A 22,587-nucleotide genomic window follows, 5' to 3' on the forward strand; every position below is an offset into this window, starting at 1 on the left:
AATAATGTAATGATGATACATTACTTTAAAAATATTATTAAATATTAATAAATAATTAATTAATTAAAAAAATGTTTGGTTGTACCATCTATAATGTACAAAATTACACTGACAGCAAGTGGTTCCTTTAGTTTAGGTGACAGATCAGATAAAACACCTTTCGATGCAAAATAAATAAAATAATAAATAAATATAAAAAAAACAAATAAAATATGTAATAATAATAATAAATTATTTAATATGATTAAATTTATATTTAATAATAATACTAAATAAACTAAATAAATAAAACAAACAAACTTACGCATTTATCTTACCTTAAAAAGAACATACAATTCTTCCAACTCCTCAATACTGAAAGCAGACTCTGTCATGATCGCTCTCACCTAAATATTACACAATAAAGCATAAATGATCACATGTGGAGATTTTAAATTGTGAAATAAGACCTTTTGATGAACACACTTACCACACTCCTCTTGGCTGTGTCTTCTAGTGACTGTATGACCTTTAACCTTTGTTTGAACCTCATCTGCTCGATGACATCGGCACGCAGGCTTCCAAACTTCTACAAAAACAACGTACGCAGTTAAAAAGGATCATATTGGCATTGGTGCTCCTCCAGGTCCCTCTTGCTCCGCCCCTCACCTCATAGGACGCTTTAATGAGCTCAAAGACATCAATCTCAGGCGGAGGGTTGTTGCCACTGGTCAACAGGGCATGAAGGTGGGGAATGGGTGGAGAAACGGTCTGCTTATTTACAACATTATCCAAATATCTGCAGGACCGAGAAACAGATATCAGAGCACAAACCTTATTTAGTGCATCTTCTCAAAGCTCAGACAGTAGAAAGGGGATAAAAAACTTAACCCTGTAAAGCCTAAAGTTTGCCTTTTTTTTTTTTTTTAAGTAACATATCTGGTCAATTAGGGTTTTATGGCTCAGTCTGATAGTGAGAATATGGAGAAAAAACAGCTCAATCTTATTCATAGACCCAAAATGAGCAAAAAAAATTTTATATTTATATGACCAAAAAGTAAGATGAAATTCTGATGCTTGTAATGTAAATCAATGAGATCTTTATAACAGTATAGATAAATGATATAAATATCAGTCATCAATCAATATCTCCAATAATGTGTCTTAGTAAGATGATATTTAAATGCTTAGTTTGATTATCAAAACATAATGCAAAGCAATACAATGACGATTGAGAGATGAACATATAAACGTTTCTCAAAAGCCTGATGATTATATTTGATACTGCCTTTTAAAAAAAAATGATGTTTGGATAATAAAAGCTATAATCACTTCAGTCCAGTAAATGTTCTGAACTATCAATCAGACGACAGAAGGCCTGTAGTAGATTGTGTGTGACAGCTTTTTCAGCAAAGTTTTGATCATGTTGATCATTTAAGATACTTTTTTTGTGTATCAAATATTATACAGTAGGCTTTATAGGGTTAAAACTGAATCTAAAAGAAAAAAACACATTAATTGCTTTGGGCAAATACCATCTAAAAACTCAAAAATTAATACTGCCTTCACTCTTTAGTCGTCATGTAAACTATGAACTGTATGATGTTGTATTAGGCACACTCACCTGCCCAGAATAGTCATGGCCTCTCCCTCATCTGAACAGGACAGCAGCTGATCCATGTTTGCATGTAGCACAGCTAATGCCACCTGGAGAAGAGTGACAGACACATTTACATGTCACAGACACTGTCTGAGTGCTTATGTTCTTTGGGAAATGTTGCTTTAAAAAAACACATATATAAACACACATAAATAAGGGCTGTCAAGTGATTACATTTTTAATCTAATTACATAATGTGGCGATCTAATCAAATCGATCAAATGAATCACACATCAATTTGGCAGAGAAATTCAGGTCTGGGCCAGGCGGGTGCACTAAATGCTTTTATCATTTTAATGCATTAATTTTCCATAAGTAACCACACAAAATTAACATTTGCTGTTTGCATGATGAAAACTTATGCTGTGAATATTTTGCAGGCAAAATTGTCCAAGTGTTGTATGCATGCAAAACCCTCAGAAACTTCATCAGTATGTGATGCAGCACCTGGAAAATGACTTTAATGCCCTCGTAGAAGAAGCAGTCGACCAGCAGCACCGCACTGTCGAAAGGCATGACGGACAGGAAGAGTGTGAGAAACCAGGACAGAGAGATGGTGGAGATGACGCCCAAATCCTGCATGTGCTCGTACAACAGCGGCAAACACTCGCGGGTGAGCTCCTCAAACACACCCTGATCCACCAGCGCTCCTGCCACAGATCAGAAAATACTGGTGAGCATAAAGTCACATCTGACAGGTTACAACTTTCATCATGTGTTTATATTTGCGAGACTGACCTACAACTCTAGTGTTGTAATAGTCGGGCAGCATCCGTTCACACAGCGCCACAAGCAGCCAGAACGCCTCCTCTTCAGTACAATACAACAACAACACGGACGTAACGATGTTCATCGCCTGGAGAGAGAGACGAAGCAAATCAATGTTAAACAGCAGCTCTCGTATCACTTCTCCACAGACAGACACTGTGCCAGAGCCCTGCCGCTCTCAAACCAGGAAGCACTCAAGTCTGAGATAATGTACTTATATAATGTACTTAACATGCACAGATTGCAAAACAAACAACATCATAAATATGCAAGACAAAAAAATAAGTAAATAATTCACACAAAACTAGATTCCTCCCATTACAAAGAAAAAACTAATGTGGCACGTTGCAATGGCTGACAATCACCATGTTCCTGTTTTTGATGTGCTGCAAAGAGTCTGTCAGAAAGGATGCTCTGATTTATAAGGGCAGTAAGAATTTTACTTATAATTACATGTGTAAATTGATTACTATAAATTTTTACTTATATACATTGGTATACATTTAAGTCATTTGACTGTTAAATTAAATCCCAGTGATAGCATAAAAATGCTGAGTTAAATTACTTTCAATTTTATTTTACTTTTAATTTACCATCTACCTCAAGGACTGTTAAATGCCCCCAAATTCTCCAATAAAAACCAATGTGCAATAAACACCATGGGCAATACGCAATTCACTATTTATATTCATATTTAACATTTATACATTGGTATACATTTAAGTCATTTGACTGTTAAATTAAATCCCAGTGATAGCATAAAAATGCTGTTAAATTACTTTCAATTTTATTTTACTTTTAATTTACCATCTACCTCAAGGACTGTTAAATGCCCCCAAATTCTCCAATAAAAACCAATGTGCAATAAACACCATGGGCAATACGCAATTCACTATTTATATTCATATTTAACATTTATTTATACTTCTTCTCTGCCTTGCCAAACTGTAGCTGTACAAGCTCTATATTGTCTATTGTGTACGTAAGTTATGTAAGTTGTTTGTCTTTTGTGTGTGTGTGTGTATGTATGTATGTATATATATATATATATACACACACGCTATACATATATATTATATATAAATCTTATGCTGTTGTTTTTTTCTTGGCTTCTTCTGCCACCAAGACAAGCGTATAGGCCAAAGCAATTCTCAATGTGATTATTTTGATTTTATAATATGATCTCAAATCTAGAAAGACAACAAGACAACATGTCCAGACCAAGAATAACACAAAACACAAACCCATAAATCAATCGTGACAAGACATTTTGTTGTTCACATGGTTTCATGGTCACACTAGGTAGTTCGGGCCACAATAAAATCTCATTGGTTCAAATGGTCATAACTCCACACAGAGCAGCAAAGAGTAAACCAATGGTATTCATAGATAAGTGTGGGTTAAGTTTCCAAATACTTTTTGGGCTGACTGTAGCTGTATACTCAACATCAGAGTGATGTGTGTGTACCTGGCAGTATCCGATGCTGGGGTTTCTGTAAGCGTAGGCGGTCAGGACGCGTCTCAGGGCAGCGATGCCCATCTCGTTCTGGAAGGCGTGATGTTCAGGCATGGAGCGGTGCAGGTCTCTCTCAATCTCCTCCGTCGCTAGAGTACATTTACCCATCGCCTGCTCAACCAAACTGCCATAGTAACCCGGGTGTGTAGCCATCTCATTCTGACCACCTGAAAAATAGCAGGGTTTAAAAGTCATGTGATGGTAATGAGGAGCAGAGCAGCTCCATGACAACAACTGATGGTCTGTTTTACTCTGACAGTGTGTGAGATCTCACACAGATGTGTAAACATGACGGTCACACACATGCAGCGGAAGTCAACACACATCCACACGCACCCACACACACACACACACACACACACACACACACACGAAGACAAGCATACTAATACTCATGTTAACTGTGCACAGTACGCAAATGTTCTTTATGCACTGCACCCCCAAGTGATGTACTGCATTTGCTGAAATGTGCAGGATATAAACAGTGCACACAAAGCAGTTTTTTTAATGGTGACCTGCTAAGGGACTGCAGATGAAAATATAGTCTCTAGCTAACTATTGGCTAATTCTGGTAAACAGCATCAAATGGAAACATTTACGTTTAATTTTTTACATGGTCCCTTCCAAATAAATAAATACAATTACAATGTGACAAATGAATCTGAATAAACTCAACTTTTAACATCTTTTTCTAGACAAAATGGATGAAAAATGCAAAATTACAATATTTCAATTTGAATCAAAATACAAAACAAACATGTGACTGGAATGTCGTACTTGTCTTGTCACTGGTAGCTAAAAAAAACAAACTATTTTTATTTTTGTTAACTGAAACAAAAATGAAATAAAATAAAATTAGAAAAAAGGTAGACAAAAATATTTTAAAGAAATATTGCCTTGACAACTAACTGAAATAAAATAAGTTTAAGTTGAAATTACTAAAACAAACTGGAAAAAAATTGAAAGAGTTAAATAGAAAACATTGTTTATTGAAATAACTTTTAAACATAAATATAAAAAAAAAAAAAACCTACCAAAATTACTAAAATAAAAAAAATGAAAACTTATACTTAAAAGCTTATATGTATGACTGTGATCTTAAAAAAAAATCTAAAATCAAACGCATTTTACAAATAAGTAAAATGACCAATAAGTGAAGCTTGCCAATAAAACATGTGAAATAAGATAGAATTCAAAATATTAATAAATATTATAATTGTATAAAACACTGTGTAGCACATTATTGTTTGAAATGACTGTTGTATATTGCATACACTTTTTAAAACACAAATCTATATGCAGCATGCATTATGTACTGTGCTGATTGCAGTATACTAGTATTCCAATCCAAACACGCACACTTTGATTCTTTGCAGTTGAGGACAGAACAGAAAACCTTCTGAAACCCACTGTCAGTGGTCTTGGTGAGCAGCGCCCCTGGTGCTTGGAGGACTCATTACCTGAGAACAGCAGCCACAGTTCTCCTCTCAAACTCTCTGGTATCCCGTTCAGAACCAGCTCTCTGCTCTTAGATGTGCGGTACATACACACTCCGCGGCCAAACTCAAAGAAATGGATGTTCCATGATTCCTCTTTCATCTTCTCTCTCGTCTGGAGGAGGAGAAAGAGCAAGGGCAACATAAAACCAAGGAAACACCAGGCAACTAATGTCTTACATAGTAGTGATAGTTTAAATTACATCTTCTGTCTGTTTGGAACAGTGTTAATTTAGTATCATTGATATGTTATTATAGTTTTGTTACTGTTTTCACTTTCATTTTAGTTAAAGTTTTAGCAACTTTTTTTTAAATTTTTTATTAAAATTTTATTTCCTTTTTTATTATTTTAATACGATTTTATACATGTCTACAGTATTTATTAATTTTTATTTATTAGTTTTAGTTTATTTAGTTTTAGTTATTTTAATACTTTAAACGGAAATGTTGCCTTGGCAACTAGCTGAAATAAAACATGTTTGATTTTATATTTTATTCTATTTCGGTTGAAAATTATTTTATTTCAAGTAACAAAATATTTTTATTTTTTATTTTTTAGTTAACAATAATAACATTTGTCTGTGTCAGCAAGTTCCTGTTTGTTTGTTTAAAAATGTTGACTTTTATCCAGCAAGAACACATTAAATTGCTGCATAGCTGTGTAATAATCAAATAAAGTGACTTTAAAATCCTTTTATGCATAATTGTTTAAACCACTTCACATGGGGGCTGATGGACGTGAGAGGGGTGTGTCTCACCACTTTGGGCCCCAGCTCCTCCGGGACGTCCTGCTGGTAGATTTGCAGCAGGCCCTTCTTGGCAGTGGGCAGATTGGGGCTGTAGTGTTGGTTTTGGGGCATCTCTCCGAGCCCCAGGACAGGAGGGGACGGGGGCAGAGAGGGTGGCGTACTCGGGCTGGGATTCTCCTGAAAGCAATGACAAATGTGGAAACGAGTTACACTACAATGGGGCAAAAGTCTGTAAGCATGAAAAAGTAAATACTCTAGTTAACAAGTTTAAGGTCAGTAACACTTTTGTTTTTGAACTAAATTAATACTTTTATTTAGCAAGGATGCATTAAATTGATTAAAAGTGACAGTAAATACTTTTATAATGTTATGACAGTTTTCTATTTCAGATAAATGCTGTTTTGAACTTTCTATTCATCAAAGAATCCTGAAAAATAAAATCGAATACAGTTTCCCACAAAAATATTAAGCAGCACAACTGTTTTCATCATTGATAATAATCAGAAATGTTTCTTGAGCAGCAAACCAGCATATTAGAATGATTTCTGAAGGATCAGGTGACACTGAAGACTGGATTAATGATGCTGAAAATTTAATTATTTTAAGAAATAAATCACATTTTACAATATATTCACATAGAAAACAGTTCTTTGAAATAGTAATAATATTTCACAATATTACTGTTTTTAATATTAAAATAATATAAAAAAATCATACTGATCCCAAACGTTTGATCAACAGTGTATATAAAATTGAAATACTATACTATTCTGATCAATTCTGACTCACAGATTGCGTGATCAGGCCACATGGCCTGTCAGGCGTGCGCTGCAGGAAGTCAGAGATGCGCTGTACCAGGAAGTCACGGTCTTTGAGGTTGGCAAACAGGAAGGTCATCTTGTTTTTAGTGCTGATCGACAGTGGACTCGGCAAAACACTGCTGCTGTCCGCTTTCTCCACTATAGTCACCTACGGAGAGAAAATGAGAGAGAGGAAGTGTCTGTCAAGCTGTTGTGACTATAGGTGTGTGTGTGTGTGTGTGTTTGCTTGTTTGTTTGTGTTTAACACTATGGCAGCTTCTGTGGCTGTTTTCATGGTGAGAAAAATGTATGGCTAAATTATATCAGGTTTTTACAATTTATTTTCACTAAAAACTCTAAAACTGTATTTGACTTAACTCTGTTAAAAATCTCTTCAAAAGAGTTAACTGAATAAAAAAAAAAGTCTTCTCACAGGGTTAAAACCAGCACAATCTAATAAAACATGCTTCAGGGACAGTGAAACCAGCACAATCTAATAAAACATGCTTGAGGGACAGTGTGCGTGTGTATGTGCATTTACCTCTCTCAGTGGAATGATAAGTTGACACAGATCTTCCTCTCGACTTGCAAAGCAGATGTAGTTATTAGAAACAAACATTTGGCCGACGACATGCATCTTAGCGAATGGTGTCCAGAGCGTACAGTCGGTGTGTCCATCCAAACGCTCGTCCTGTGTGAGCCGGAATAGCGCTCTGTACCGCTCATTCTTTGCACGTGCGTCCAAGTCCCTGAAACATGTGAAAAGAAACTCAACTTGTAGTGATGGTAGCTACTGTTTAACTACTTTAAGTTATTAACCAACATCTATTTACTTATACTGACCCCTTAAAAAGGTGTATTACACAAAATAAAACCAGACAATTCTGACAAACAGGACATTCTGTTTATACAATGAAATTCAAGACCTGGTCAAACATGCAAACTTCATCTCATCAGACCAGGATCACATGCAGTCTGCTCACCTCTTGAGTGCAGAGACGTTTTTCAGGGTCTTGCAGGGTTTGGGGAGCGAGCGATCGGCGGAGAAGCTCTCGTTGTCCAGCAGCTGTCTCATGGCGATGTTGGCCAGCTGCTCCATCAGTTTGAAGGTCTCGTTGATGTTGAGGAACATGGAGAAGAAGTGCTCGGTGTCACGTGTGCTCACGCGGATGCTCTCGGGGAAAACCAGCGTGGCGTTCTTGTCCAACTGCGTGACGTCCGTCCACTGCACCACCAGCGAAACTACACGGACAGGAGATGAAAATAAAGATGAAAAAGATTTAGTAAGTCCAAATGAAAAACAAGAAAGAGGAAGAACAGATTTCATTAAGCACGGTGGAAGAAAAGAAGCATGCACTAACACAATTTCACACTAACTACAGAACACTTAATTCAATACGAAACAGAGCCCTTTTCACAGAGCATCCAAAATGAAGTCACTAAACAGCTACCTGAAATACTTAATTCTGATTGGTCAGTCTTGACATATTGTGGTTGAATAATTTGGTATAATGACCAATAAAGAGCAATATCTCATCCCTGTGCTACTTTAATGTCTCTTGTATGACTACATGATCTTTTTCTTTGCACATAATAAAAAGATTTCCATTCATGTGAATTTCATGTGAATATACTTAATTATCTGGTAAGAAGAAAGGAGTAACAATCACTTTTTAATCATTTCAACTAGGGCTGCACAACTCAAAAATGCTATATAATATGTATCTATTTTTGCTTTTAAATACTATTTAATATAAGCTTTTGTTATATACATATACATTTGTGATATATATATATAAACAGTTGTGGTCAAAATTGACATACACTTTGCAGTATCTGCAAAATGTTAATTATTTTACCAAAATAAGAGGGATCATACAAAATGCATGTTGTTTTTTTATTTAGTACTGACCTGAATAAGATATTTCACATAAAAGACGTTTACATATAGTCCACAAGAGGAAAATAATAGTTGAATTTATAAAAATTATCACGTGAGAAAATGATTTACATACGCTTGATTCTTAATACTGTGTTGTTACCTGGATGATCCACAGGTTTTTTTTTCTTTTTTTTTTTCTTAGTTGTTCATGAGTCCCTTGTTTGTCCTGAACAGTTAAACTGCCTGCTGTTCTTCAGAAAAATCCTTCAGGTCCCACAAATTATTTTCCAGTATCTTTTGCATATTTGAACCCTTTCCAAGAATGACTGTATGATTTTGAGATCCATCTTTTCACACTGAGGACAACCAAGGGACTTACCTGCAACTATTATTTCTTTCTTGAGCATCAGTAAATGTTTTCACCTTTTGTAATTGTTATGTATGAGTCACTCAATTGTCCTCAGAGTGAAAAGATGGATTTCAAAATCATACAGTCACTGTTGGAAAGGGTTCAAATATGCAGAAGATTGAAGAAGATGAAGATATATATATATATATATATATATATATAGTAAAAAATATAAATACAAACAAGGAAAACTTTTTTTTTTTTAACTCATTAAAAAAAAACATCCAAAAAATGACGCTTGTTTGTTGTGGTTCTAGTTGTGTTCTATTTTCTTTTGTTGTACAAATTTAGTTCCACTGTACATTTTGAAGTATGCATCAAGCATGCATCTCACCCTCTTTTCCCAGCAGAAAGGAGTAGAAGCAGAGGTGATTTACAGACAGGTAGATCCAGCCCTGCCGCGGGACTCTGCCCTTCCAGTTGCTGCAGGGGTAATAGTTCACCAGCTTCTCTTCCTCCGGCATTCCGAACAACTTACGCATCTTCAGCTCGGCTTCACGGAACTTCCCAGGATCCTCGTCTTCCTGAGGTTTGCCACTTTTATTCTCTTCAGCAATGATGCCCTACAAAGAACAAGTTGAAGTTTGGGGTTGGTAAGATTTTTTTTTAATGTTTTTGAAAGAAGTCTTTTCTGCTCACCAATCCTGCATTAGTATTGAAAAGAGTTTATGTTGAAAATAGTTTTTGCTGCTCTGTATTTTTGTGGAAACAGAGATACATTTTATTTTTCAGGATTCTTTGATGAATATAAAGTTCAAAACAACAGCATTTATTTGAAATATAATTTTTTGTAATATTATAAAAGTCATTACTGTAACTTTTGATCAATTTAATGTTCCCTTGCTTAAAGTATTAATTTATTTAAAAACATATATACTTATATATATATATATATATATATATATGCATATATAGTTTATTTTGCCTCAAACTCCAGCATGAAAATGCAGTGCGATTCTCATATTCTGTACGTCAAAAAAGCAAGTACAACCAATATTCCCATTTCTCATCAGGATTATTTCCTTTTTTTTAATAAAAATGTTAAACTAGCAATGAACAAAAAGCAAGAGAGAGTTGTAATACTTATTCCAAGAAACATTTAGATCTAGATTACGATTTGAGGAGCTACTATAATTAACTATCTGTGAAGAAATTAATTAATCCTAATTTAATGGTTTCAATATGTCTCTTTACTTTATAAAAATGAAATCAAATCGCACCTGTATTTTGCCCTTGACGAAGGTGGTAATGTCATCGTCGTTGTCAAAGATGGACAGAGTCTGGAGTAGGTTTGTCTCGAGCCACTCCCAGTGTTCAGTGATCTCCTTACGAGATGAGCCTGAGACACACACACACCCATCCATCAGAATTAACCAGTGGTGTATAAAGTACCTGAAAGCCATACTCAAGTAAAAGTACAGATATCTTACCAGAAAATGACTTTGGTAGAAGTTGAAGTCACCGTTTAGAATATTACTTGAGTAAAAGTCTTAAAGTATGTGATATTTATTGTACTTAAGTACGAAAAGTATTTTTTAAAATCTTAAACATACTTAAGTATTGAAAGTAAAAGTACAAGTAAATGCAAAATAGAAAAGAAGCAAATAAATAGGCCTATATATAAAAAAATTTTCATACACGGCTTAAGTAGCAAGATTGTGTTCAGTTTTAACTCTTTGTTCCATTTAGCATTTTTGGGTAAGAATAAGGAGCACTTCATCCGGTACTTAGTGTCTTTCATTCCAACATAAGAAAACATTTCTGGAATCTGCATCTGAAATAGCATTTAGATGTATTTACACAGTTTAAGTATCTCAGAGGGGACATGGAATAATTATGTTTCTAGTTTCATGCTATCTATCTATCTATCTATTAGTGCTGTTAAATCGTTTAATCGCATCCAAAATAAATGTTTGTGTTGTTCCCATAACATATGTGTGCGTACTGTTTATATGTATATATAAATACACACACGTGTATATTTAAGAAATAAATGTAATATATATAACTATATGAATGTATATGTAAATAGTTCTTACATTTATACATGTATGTGTGTATTTATATAAACAGTACACATATAGGTGCTATGGAAACGCATGTGAACATCTTTCTCAAGAGGGAATAATATAAGATAATAAAGTAATATATTGCCATGACACACAAAACACAATGTATATTAATAATAATTATGTTTCTAGTTTCATGCTATCTATCTATCTATCTATTAGTGCTGTTAAATCGTTTAATCGCATCCAAAATAAATGTTTGTGTTGTTCCCATAACATAAAAAAAAAAACACTAATATGGTCTTTACATGCAGTGCACATTTATGGCCACTTTGTGGCAGTATTGTACGCTAAAAAAAGGTTCAAATGAAAATCAAATGAGGATTTGAAGGATATATAGATATTAAATAATATACCAATGTACTTAAAAAGAACATCTTGGTATTACCATCTGTACTGGTTACCTTTCTATCAAACAATGAGGAGACTATATTATTTAAAAAATAATAATAATATAAAAATCCAAATCTGTAGGCTATATTGAATGAATGAATGATTCAATAAATAAACAATCACCCAATTTTTCCAAGACAATTTAGTCCTGAATTTATGTATTTACTCCTTTTTTTAGGCATTTTCTGTAATCATATATCAGACTTAATCATTTCTACATTTCCAACTTGCATGTATTTTTGTATAAAACAGACAAACAGTAAATACTAAAAAACGTCCATGTTCTATTCAATTTTACTTTAACATTTCCATGAATTTTTTCAGGTCATGAAATATTACACAGATTTTCAGAACCGCACTCATAACGTCATGCACTGGAGCATATTTTTACGTAAAAAACATTTCCAGCCTACTTGTATAGAAAAGACCTCAAGCATCTTCAGAGCAAAGAGTATAATAATGAAAAATTCTTTTTGAAAAATTAATTACACCTCAGATATCAAAGATACATGAGCTCACTGTAAACATGTTCTCCTTCACTGACACCTGTAATGATCTCTGTGTCAGACTGAAGCACCAAAAACACCAGATCAAGAGCTCTCCTCCAGGCTTCAGACTTAACTGTCACGTTATCATACACACCAGCTCCATCTGCATCCCGTGATATGGCTTCTCCATCTTTATAAAGTCTCATCTGATGTGCAATAGCCGTCCAAGCCTCTGCTTTAGACGCCACCGACCCGCTGTTCAGCATCAAAGTGGAGACGTAATCCACCCAGGCTTCAGCCATCAGCTCCAGCACCACACTTTCCTGTGGGTTTTCCATGTCTGTCTGTTTAGACTGATGAAGCTGCTTGATGCAAAGGAGTTCGGTGGTTCCTGCGCCATGCAGCAACTTCCCATCTGTGAGCGCTTGGTGCAACCGATGAGCACAGCTCCAGAATTGATCCTCCAAGCTTTGTACTTTAGCAGATACAGAGCTGCTTATGACCGCCGTGACCAGAGACGTGCTTGCAGTCACAATGCTGACCGCGACTAAATAATTTTTTCCACTGAAATCTCTCCATGGACTGACTGTAACTCCCCGTCCCACGCAGTTCTCGTCAATCTGTGTGACGTATGAAACCGTGACGGCGCCTGTGCGTGTGCTGAAGTCACTCAAAACGCTGCTTTTAACACCTTCGACAACCAGGACGTTTGCCCCGAGAACTCGGTCTTTGAGTTTCACACCAGCCGTGCCGCTCACAAGCACAACATCTATGCTGAGTTCATGCAGTTTTCTTAATGCATCCTCAATCCAACGCTCTTCCGGACTCACGCTTGACATGTTAGCACGATCTGTGATGTGCACGACATTCGCTGGCCTGTTGAAACCCACGTGGCGATACTTCTCGCACAAATCGCCGTTCACCAAAGCGATATTTAACGCCTGACCCTGAAGGCGCCAAACCACAGAGGCGTGTTCGACTGACAGCAACGTGACAAAGCCATGTAACACACATGATTTCTCCTCAGACAGGCCTGGAATGAGGCACGTGACCAGCTTTTGAATATCCAAAGATCTGTTTTGTGCATCTTCTGTGATTTTGGATTGCACCTTGCATGCTTTTAAAACTAAACGCATGGAGGAGTCGCATCCGTGGCTGACGGCTTGCGCTATGCGACTTACGTCATTCAGAGCTGTTTGTGTGTTTTCAGTCTGTAAATTAAAGTGTCTGCTGTGTTTGAGTGTCAAGCTGAGATTCTGAGAGAGTTTAACATCCATGTTCTGCATCTCTGAGTCCTGGATTTCAGATTTAAGAGCTGAAGTAGGTTTGCGCTCCTTTAGTTTCTGGCAAGAAATGTCTTCCACACTTACAGCCGATTGTTTGCATACCTCCAAACACACCTCCAGTCCTTTCCTCATGGCTGTTTTGATATCCAACACAGTTATTCCTCTGTTTAGACACTCTAAAGCAACTCTACTCCAGACTCCAGCCAGAAACACCAGCGTGCCCGTCCCAGAGTGGAAGACCTTCTGCTGTGCCTGTACCATCTCTTGTAGCAGTTGTCCGACTGAGCCGTCCAGCTCGATATGCTCAAGCAGACGGGAACAGGAGCTGACCAACACCGCATCCCCAGCGTCTTCATCCTGGATGAACTTGGGCCGTTTGTTGGGGCCCAGAAAGCCACGTGTGGTGGCAGCTATGGCCTCTAACTGCTGGAGTCCGATGTGGCAGCGCTGAGCGACAGTGGCACTTCCAGACATCTGTGAATAAGGAATAATGAGATACTGGTTAGTTAATATTTACAAGAGTCTTTTAGCTGTGTGTCCTGATAGGGTTGGACTGCAGGCAGAAAGAAAAAACAATGCTAAATGCAAATAATAAAATGTAATTAACTATATAGAAAATTAATTAATTAATTAAAATAAATAAGTAAATAACAATTACCCAAGCCCATGAGTAAACCGACTTATAAGAATCTTTCTGTATGTCATAATAATGGTGGAGGTTATGCGGTCTTACTAGCAAATTAGCTTTTTTATGCAGGAAAAATAAAGCATTCAATCTGTCTGGGTATCATTTGGATCACATTTCAAGTCAAATTCGAGTCATATATCCTAACGCTGTCGTATACAATGACCAAATCAAACAGAGTCTACAAACCTTTACCGCTGAGCTGCATTGTTTACGTAGTGGGTCCATATTCTGAAATGCGCGTGCGCACTGCACTACCCTACGCATGCTAGCGCTGAGCGACAGTGGCACTTCCAGACATCTGTGAATAAGGAATAATGAGATACTGGTTAGTTAATATTTACAAGAGTCTTTTAGCTGTGTGTCCTGATAGGGTTGGACTGCAGGCAGAAAGAAAAAACAATGCTAAATGCAAATAATAAAATGTAATGAACTATATAGAAAATTAATTAATTAATTAAAATAAATAAGTAAATAACAATTACCCAAGCCCATGAGTAAACCGACTTATAAGAATCTTTCTGTATGTCATAATAATGGTGGAGGTTATGCGGTCTTACTAGCAAATTAGCTTTTTTATGCAGGAAAAATAAAGCATTCAATCTGTCTGGGTATCATTTGGATCACATTTCAAGTCAAATTCGAGTCATATATCCTAACGCTGTCGTATACAATGACCAAATCACAGAGCCTACAAACCTTTACCGCTGAGCTGCATTGTTTACGTAGAGGGTCCATATTCTGAAATGCGCGTGCGCACTGCACTACCCTACGCATGCTAGGGGTTCATTGCTATGATAAAGGCCCGGAGAAAACATCTAAACTAAATCTAAGAATTACTTAATCGTAAAATCCCATTTGAGTGACTAATCTTGCTCCTTACCTACTTCTAGCCAATGAATTTGCCATGACCCTTACAAGTGTAATCAGTGTTATCATTAACAGGAATTTTAATATACTTTTATTACTTTTACTTTTAATAGAATGTTATTACTTTTTAACACAAAAGTGAATCATTTATTGACCCAAATATCAAATATAAAAAAACTATTCTACATATACACAGGCATAATTTATATTTATCCTTAAATGTAATTTCATGCAATTAAAGGAATAGTTCACCCAAAAATTAAAATGTGCTATAAAAATTTACTCATCCTCTGGACATCCTAAATGCAGATCAGTGTGTTTCTTCATGGGAACAGATGTGGAGAAATGTAGCATTACATCACTTGCTCACCAATGGATCCTCTGCAGTGAATGGGTGCCGTCAGAATCAGAGTCCAAACAGCTGATAAAAACATCACAGTAATCCACAAGTAATCCACACGACTCCAGTCCATCAATTAACATCTTGTGAAGTGAAAAGTTGTGTGTTTGAAAGAAACAAATCCATTTTTAAAGGGATAGTTCACCCCATGATTTGCTCACCCTCAAGCCATCCTAGGTGACTTTCTTCTTTCAGACTAATACAATCAGAGTTATATTAAAAATGTCCTGGCTCTTCCAAGCTTTATAATGGCAGTGAATGGGGGTCGAGATTTTGAAGCCCAATAAAGTGCATCATAAATATCATAAAAAGTGCTCCACACGGCTCCGGGGGGTGAATAAAGGCCTTCTGAAGCGAAGTGATGCATTTGTGTAAGAAAAATATGCATATTTAAAACTTTATAGACCATAATCTCTAGCTTCCCCTAACTGCTGTACGCACATTCACAAGAGAGTGGCGTTCCAGCAGATGATGTACAGTAGGGCGTAGGCGCAGAATATGCTAGTCTCGCGAGAACCAAGCTAGAGATAACGGTTTATAAAGTTTAACCACGGTTTAATGGTATATAAACAAACCATTGTTTATTTGACTGTAGTGTTTTGCCTTGAGAGTTAAAGGTTTAAAAATGTTAATAATGTGAATCCATTAAAATACAGAATGTGTCCAAACACACTGGTACATACTGTATACTAACAGAGTAATTGACTTGTTGCCTTAGGTTGCTATGCGAGCTCTGGGGTTTGAGCCAAAGAAAGAAGAGATAAAAAAGATGATCGCTGATATTGATAAAGAAGGGTCAGGCGTAATCAGCTTCAATGATTTCCTTTCTATGATGACACAGAAAATGGTAAGTCTGCAAGCCGAATGATAACACAACCATTCAGACAACTATCTGGCCACAGTTGCAAACCGCAGGTATTTACATGGAAAATGACGTCAATAAAATATCAGAAAATAAATGCATGAAGATGACAAGGAATTTGTGGTGTTATTAGACAGCGAGACATTGAAAGAGTTGTTTACGGTTCCCAAGCAACCAAAAGCTCGAAAGTGGCTCGTCCAATCAGAATTTAAAATTGAAACTAACTATTTTATAAAGTCATTTATTTTTAACAATTTTAAATAATCAGAATTTTGTCATCAAATTCAAAATAAAAAGCAATCAAATGAGTTGAAATACCTCTTATTTGTAAAGTATTCAATAGATAATCCAAAAATAAGCTTGACCACATGGTTATGTAATATATAAAATGTTTATATTTTCAGCAAAAATACAAATCTTGATGCTGTATACCATAAGTGTGACATAAATTACTCATACAGTAATTTTGGTCATACTGTAAATATCATGAAAATATTAACAAAATGAACATGTAATGAACAGGAAAATAACAGTGTTAATGTTGCAACATTCATCGATTTTGAAAATACTTCAGTCTTAGCTGTAAAGCAGGTCTACAGAAGAAAATTGTGCCTTATCAAATATTTTTTATGAAGAATCTGAAATTTGGTATGTCGAGTTTAAAATAAAAAGAGAAAAGCAATCAAATGAAATGAAATACCATGTATTTGTAAACTATTTAATGCAATAATAGATTTGGAATATATAACAGTGTTATTTTAGTGTCTTTGATATACTATTATAGTTTTGATAAAACATTTTCAGTCTGTTTTTATTTTTTATATTTTATTTTTACCTCAGTCTGTTAAATATTTTTTATATTTTCTGTTTTCAATTTAATTTTAGTAAAATTTTTAGGAATTTTTGGTGCATTTTTGACTTTTCAGTAGTTTTTGTTTTGTATATACCAAAATAATATATATAAACAATATATATAATTTTTATAAATTTTATTTCAGTTTTAGTTTTAGTCATTTTAGTACACCAGGTTAAACTAAATTAAGATTAGAAATGTTGTCTTGGCAACTAGGTGAATTAATTTTTTTAATATATTTTATATTTAATTACATTTTTTTTCTTCAGGGTTTAAATTTTTTTAAAGTTTCAGTTTTAGTTAACTATAGTAACCAAATGTTTATTTGTTTAAATTTCCAGCAAAAATAAAAGTCTTGATGCCGTGATATAAAGTTCACAGTCCGTACTGTGATTTTGGTCATAATGCCCACTCCCACACTGAGTTTAGCTGTGTGTCATTTATCTTTAACAACAGAGTGAGAAGGACTCGAAAGAAGAAATCATGAAAGCTTTCAGGCTATTCGACGATGACTGCACCGGCAAAATCTCTTTCAAAAATCTCAAGCGAGTAGCTAAAGAGCTCGGGGAGAACCTCACGGACGAGGAGTTACAGGTGCGTCTGGTTCCAGATGTGGGGAAATACACAGAAAGAGGATGTTCCTGCGTGTGAAACCTCACAGATGAATCTGTGTCTCTCCTGAGAAAGTGGCTGGTTAGTCAGTGGGTAGTGGATGACATAAGATCAGATAAGATCCCTCATCACGGAGCAACAGCTGATACCGTTAGGAAACATTGCACTATAACAACATGTTTTTGACAATTGTTTTGTAACATGATTGTGTCTCGGTTTTTGTATTTTTTGGATCAGGAAATGATCGATGAGGCCGACAGAGACGGTGACGGAGAGATTAATGAGCAGGAGTTTCTGCGGATAATGAAAAAGACCAGTCTGTACTGAATCACTAAAGCTATTACATCTATAAGCCTCTTAAGTGTTGTCTTGTGTTGTTTTTGTTTTTTGTTTTTTTTAAAGGTTGTAAAAACATTTTAATCTATACATATTTTGTAAAGTATTAAATAAAAATGTATTTGCATGAGTTTTAAGGCTTAAAGTGGAAACCCTGCTACTAAGAACTAAATCCTTGGGTGTTTGGCCATAAAAACTTCATCTTCTTGGTCTTTGACATCATTTTTCTAATAAAATCACATAAAACACATTCATATAAAATTCAAATTATGTCTGAGATAAGGACTGTCCATTTTACACAGAAAGTAATGAGCCAAATAATTTTACAATAGGAATTAAAAATAAAAAAACTCTTGTAAGAGTGTATATGATAATCCATGCAGGTTTACCCATTGAGACTAATTTTTACAACAGTTTTATTATTATGATGATGATTATTACTTTCAAACTTTAACAGAACATTGCAGGCTAACGTGAAAATATAATACAATAAAATAGAGAAACTAAAAACAGCAAAGATAGATAGATAGAGGACCTCAGTATATAGGACTAGCTCTTTTTTAAAGACATCAATTATAAATGTGAAACAACTCTGTGTGTGCATGTGAGACCAATTTGCTGTAAAGCTGGTGCCTATGTTTGTAGATATGCACAGGGCCCAGTGCATAGGGCCCAAAGGTCGAGAGCGGCCAAGAATGACATTTTGCGATCACGACAACCCCCCCCATAGCAAAATCAGTGCAATAGGCCCAGAATTCCTAGCAACACCACAGATTTTAAGTATCATCCATGCATTGTGATTTAACCTAAAAATCCCTAACCCTGAAAAATAAGCAGTTGAAGCAGTAATGCTATTTTAAAATCTAAAAATGCTAATTCTGTTGTAGGCTTGGCCAATCTTGAAGACGTCCACGATTTACTTTTCAAATGAACTGTAGATACCTTCTGTAGAGTGTTTGTAGCTATATATTAGTCACTATATATTAGTCAGTATATTAGGTATTAGATCAGTGCATTTGGTCTTAAAGTGACAGCAGCCTTATAAACCTGCCAATGTTTGATAAACATTAAATGTTTATAAAAAGAAAAAGAGAAAATCAGCTCTTGACATTCATTTTTGTAGCTTTAATAAAAATCAATGTATATTTCATTTATACAGTGTTGTATTTTACATTTGATTACTTTATTCAATTTCTGTAGTATTTCTTACCTGAATACTACTGTTAGATACATACTTGAAAAATGTAAAGCACTGTTTACTTCATTTTGTTCTATTGTATTTATTTGTTCTATCGCTTGTAATTTGTTTCTTTGAGCTTAAGAACTTTTTACTTATATTAGTAGCCAACCAGTTTTACTTGCAAAATATAGTCTTAAAAACCAGCATGAAAAAGAATTGAGATAAGATTGTTGATCGTGATTCTTCCTGAAAAAATCATGATATGATATTTTTGCCATATTGCCCACTCCATTCTGTAGTTTCATATGCAGTATTATAATATATAAAAATTCACTTTATTTAACAACAACAGATGTCTATGGTGAGTCTGTTTAGAAGATAAATGTGTCTAAAGGCCTGTGAGAGCAGAAACATTAGAGACAGTGTACCACCAAGTATGACTCAACCGCTGTGATAGAAATTAATAATACTTAAATGAAATGACTGAACGCAAACCGTAATGACTAAGGCATCAGTAAAAGTGATTTTGCTCTTTATGTCTAAAAGTGAAGCCGCATTAGACACTGCACCACCTGACCCCTAATAGAGGCTGACGAAACGGCGACCAACTAAAGTGAGATTTTCCAGAAGTCACAAATAATTAAAAGTTCATAAACAGGATTTTAGTCACAGTTATTTTTCCAGGCTTTCAAAGGCGTTGGCGGATCTGCTTGCATCAAGCTGAAAGTTTGTTTACAAGTTTCAGACACTAAAAATTCTAAATGGAAAATAGGAAATGGTAAAGCGATTTGCGTCAAGGTGTCAAAATTTCATCGCTGTCTCCGTATCTGAAGGTCGGATTGCGCGGCATATGGGCGTTTGATAACAGGCCGAAATGTGTCAATCTGTAACCTTTTTTTTAGTGCAACGGATGTTTTTTTAGTTCCAAATAATCTACGTTAACTGCTTATTGACGGATTAAATGTTTTCTCTTAAAAGTATATGAATCACAAACAAGAAAGCAGCCCCAGACTGATGTACTTTTACTGAAATAAGAGCTGCAATGGTGTCTCAAGAATGTATTTTTTCCCAAAATTGTGAAACAGACCATTTGTTATTGTCTGCTTGAGACAAATCATTTCAATGAATCATCACAACTTTCAAACAAAACCTAGAAATCTATTCATACCCTGCATTTACAAAAAATACCAAATGTTTAAGAGACTGATACATGGCTTTTCTGAATAATATGTACCTTGTTTGAAAAAAGTAGAATATATGCCACTTTAAGTATTAATTATTAATGACTTTAAATATTTAATTTGGGGAATTTGTACGTTAATTGAGTACTACTGAAACTGAACACTTGTTTTAATTTATTTTACACTTCCAAGATAAAAATCATGTTTTACTCTTTACAATTTCATGTTGACCTTCAACCTCCCCTCTTATCTAAAAAAAAAGGAACAATAATAAAAAAAATGCATAGGTTTTACCTACAACAGTTGATAAATACATTTCATTGTATAAAAATGGTATTTCAACATTATGCCCTCATAAAAGTGTTATTTTTATTACAGTACCATATAAATATAATGTTATATGAAAATAGTACCAGTACCAACAAATAATGTACGATGGTAAAATGACAGTATCATATGATTTTACCATAGTGTCACTAAATGAATACTATATTCATAAACAATTGTATTTATATGATACATACAGTATGTCCAAAAAAACATGATATCACCATTGTGATTTTTTTGTAATCATTCAACACCATGATTCGGCCACAGTACTTGTTTTTATAAGTGCACTGGCCCCGTTTCCCCCCCAAATTAACTGTTGAATAACCTTTAAAACCACAAAAGTAAAGGCAGACTCTTCTCAGAAATCTCCCAGAGCAGTGCAAGCGTACCCTGCATGATCTTATGCCCCACTCTTATAGGAAAATTAGCTTTGAACTCACAAATAATACTCCCACATATGGGCCTCTGGACAGGAAATTGTGTTTTGTTTCCTCTAAATCACTGCGTTTTCATAACAACGTTGTTTTCAGAAGCGGCGATCTGTTAACCCCTAAATGCCAAGGAAATGTCACTGTTTCAGATATGATAAACATAGTGTTAATTGTGTGCGAGACCCCTTTAGTTTTCAGTCAGACTGCAAACCGATCAGACTGTAAAGAGCTCAGGCTCACGGCATCAACTGGTATGTAAACGTGACTATTTTGTTGCTTTCTGCTGTTTGTTTTGGCATGTTGTTGTGTAGAAATAGCATAGATTGAGTGTAAAAGGGTGAGTCAGTCACTGAAACGGATGTCTTAGCTGATCTGCTTAAGTTAATTTATTCAGTGCCATGTAGTGTATGTACTCTATATACAGTATGTGTTTGTACATGTTTATTCAGTTAAAATGTTAATTGCAGTTCTATATAATTCTGAATATTGATGCACTGATGTACCTGTGGTACACAGAAAGGGTGTGACTGCTTCACTGAAGCATTTGAGACTCTGAAAGTGGAATTACAGTACCTGAGAGAAAGAGCATCTACGTCACCTGTAGACATCAAATGTTTTTTTTTTAATCAATGACAGAAAAAAAGCAGCTTAGCTGGTCAGCCAGCTAAATCACTGCATTATTATTGCAACATTATTGCTTATGTAAACAACAGTTTTCTTTTAATTTGCATGATATCAAACCAAAAACTTTGTGATTTCTGGAGTGTATCTGTGTTTATGATTTTATTGATTATAGAAATTACTGCTTATTTGTTCAAACATAATTCATTTATTTAAATTAAATAATTTAATTTAATTGTTTATATTCATATCATAGTTCACATCTGGTGATGATACACAGGGCAACTTTTTGAGCAATGTTGCTGGGCAATGTTGCCATCAACGGGCAACCAGATGAGACACAGGGCCCACGACCGATCTAAAGTATCCAGATAGAAATTTGTTGTCCGTTCTCAATGGGAAAGTGCCCAAGCAACATCACTTGGCAACATTGCCCTGTGTATCATCAACTTAAGCCCTTTCATTGTAATATAGGTAACTTAGTAATGCAGATTCTAAAAATCTACATGATGACATATATTTACATTTACATTTAGTAATTTAGCAGATGCTTTTATCCAAAGCGACTTACAAATGAGGACAATAGAAGCAATCAAAATCAACAAAAGAGCAATGATATGCAAGTGCTATAACGAGTCTCAGTTAGCTACATACATATATTTTTGCTTTCACACACTTACATTCTCATTTTACATACATACATTTCTACTCTCTGTCACACACATACATTC

The 22,587-nt window shown here is 35.1% G+C and overlaps 3 protein-coding genes across 4 annotated transcripts in view; 1 reads left to right on the plus strand and 2 right to left on the minus strand.

Moving 5' to 3' along the window:
* The window catches only part of LOC107704648 (TBC1 domain family member 9B-like), an 18,367-nt gene extending 7,715 nt beyond the window's left edge, over window positions 1–10,652 (minus strand). For both annotated transcript variants that reach the window (XM_016507634.1, XM_016507632.1), the window contains exons 1-14: window positions 10,480–10,652; window positions 9,594–9,822; window positions 7,952–8,210; window positions 7,510–7,717; window positions 6,958–7,137; window positions 6,178–6,345; window positions 5,384–5,534; window positions 3,876–4,090; window positions 2,378–2,495; window positions 2,087–2,289; window positions 1,604–1,686; window positions 649–778; window positions 470–568; window positions 318–386 (exon numbers count right to left, since the gene is read on the minus strand). In XM_016507634.1, the coding sequence (XP_016363120.1) occupies window positions 318–386; window positions 470–568; window positions 649–778; window positions 1,604–1,686; window positions 2,087–2,289; window positions 2,378–2,495; window positions 3,876–4,090; window positions 5,384–5,534; window positions 6,178–6,345; window positions 6,958–7,137; window positions 7,510–7,717; window positions 7,952–8,210; window positions 9,594–9,822; window positions 10,480–10,623 (2,256 nt within the window). In that variant the 5' untranslated portion in view covers window positions 10,624–10,652. The remainder of the gene's footprint in view (window positions 1–317; window positions 387–469; window positions 569–648; window positions 779–1,603; window positions 1,687–2,086; window positions 2,290–2,377; window positions 2,496–3,875; window positions 4,091–5,383; window positions 5,535–6,177; window positions 6,346–6,957; window positions 7,138–7,509; window positions 7,718–7,951; window positions 8,211–9,593; window positions 9,823–10,479) is intronic.
* A 1,223-nt stretch (window positions 10,653–11,875) lies between these two features.
* On the minus strand, window positions 11,876–14,427 carry LOC107704636 (Bardet-Biedl syndrome 12 protein-like). Its single transcript, XM_016507620.1, has 2 exons — window positions 14,370–14,427; window positions 11,876–13,969 (listed from the first exon to the last, which is right to left on the minus strand). The coding sequence occupies exons 1-2, from the start codon at window positions 14,406–14,408 to the stop codon at window positions 12,221–12,223; spliced, it is 1,788 nt and encodes a 595-aa protein (XP_016363106.1). The 5' UTR covers window positions 14,409–14,427; the 3' UTR covers window positions 11,876–12,220.
* Window positions 14,428–16,093: 1,666 nt separating this feature from the next.
* On the plus strand, window positions 16,094–18,169 carry LOC107704637 (centrin-2). The gene is made up of 3 exons (XM_016507621.1): window positions 16,094–16,297; window positions 17,622–17,759; window positions 18,015–18,169. The coding sequence occupies exons 1-3, from the start codon at window positions 16,175–16,177 to the stop codon at window positions 18,102–18,104; spliced, it is 351 nt and encodes a 116-aa protein (XP_016363107.1). The 5' UTR covers window positions 16,094–16,174; the 3' UTR covers window positions 18,105–18,169.
* The last annotated feature ends 4,418 nt before the right edge of the window (window positions 18,170–22,587 follow it).

Source organism: Sinocyclocheilus anshuiensis, unplaced genomic scaffold, assembly GCF_001515605.1.
Source record: "Sinocyclocheilus anshuiensis isolate Anshui unplaced genomic scaffold, SAMN03320099.WGS_v1.1 scaffold1646, whole genome shotgun sequence".
Lineage (NCBI taxonomy): Eukaryota > Metazoa > Chordata > Actinopteri > Cypriniformes > Cyprinidae > Sinocyclocheilus > Sinocyclocheilus anshuiensis.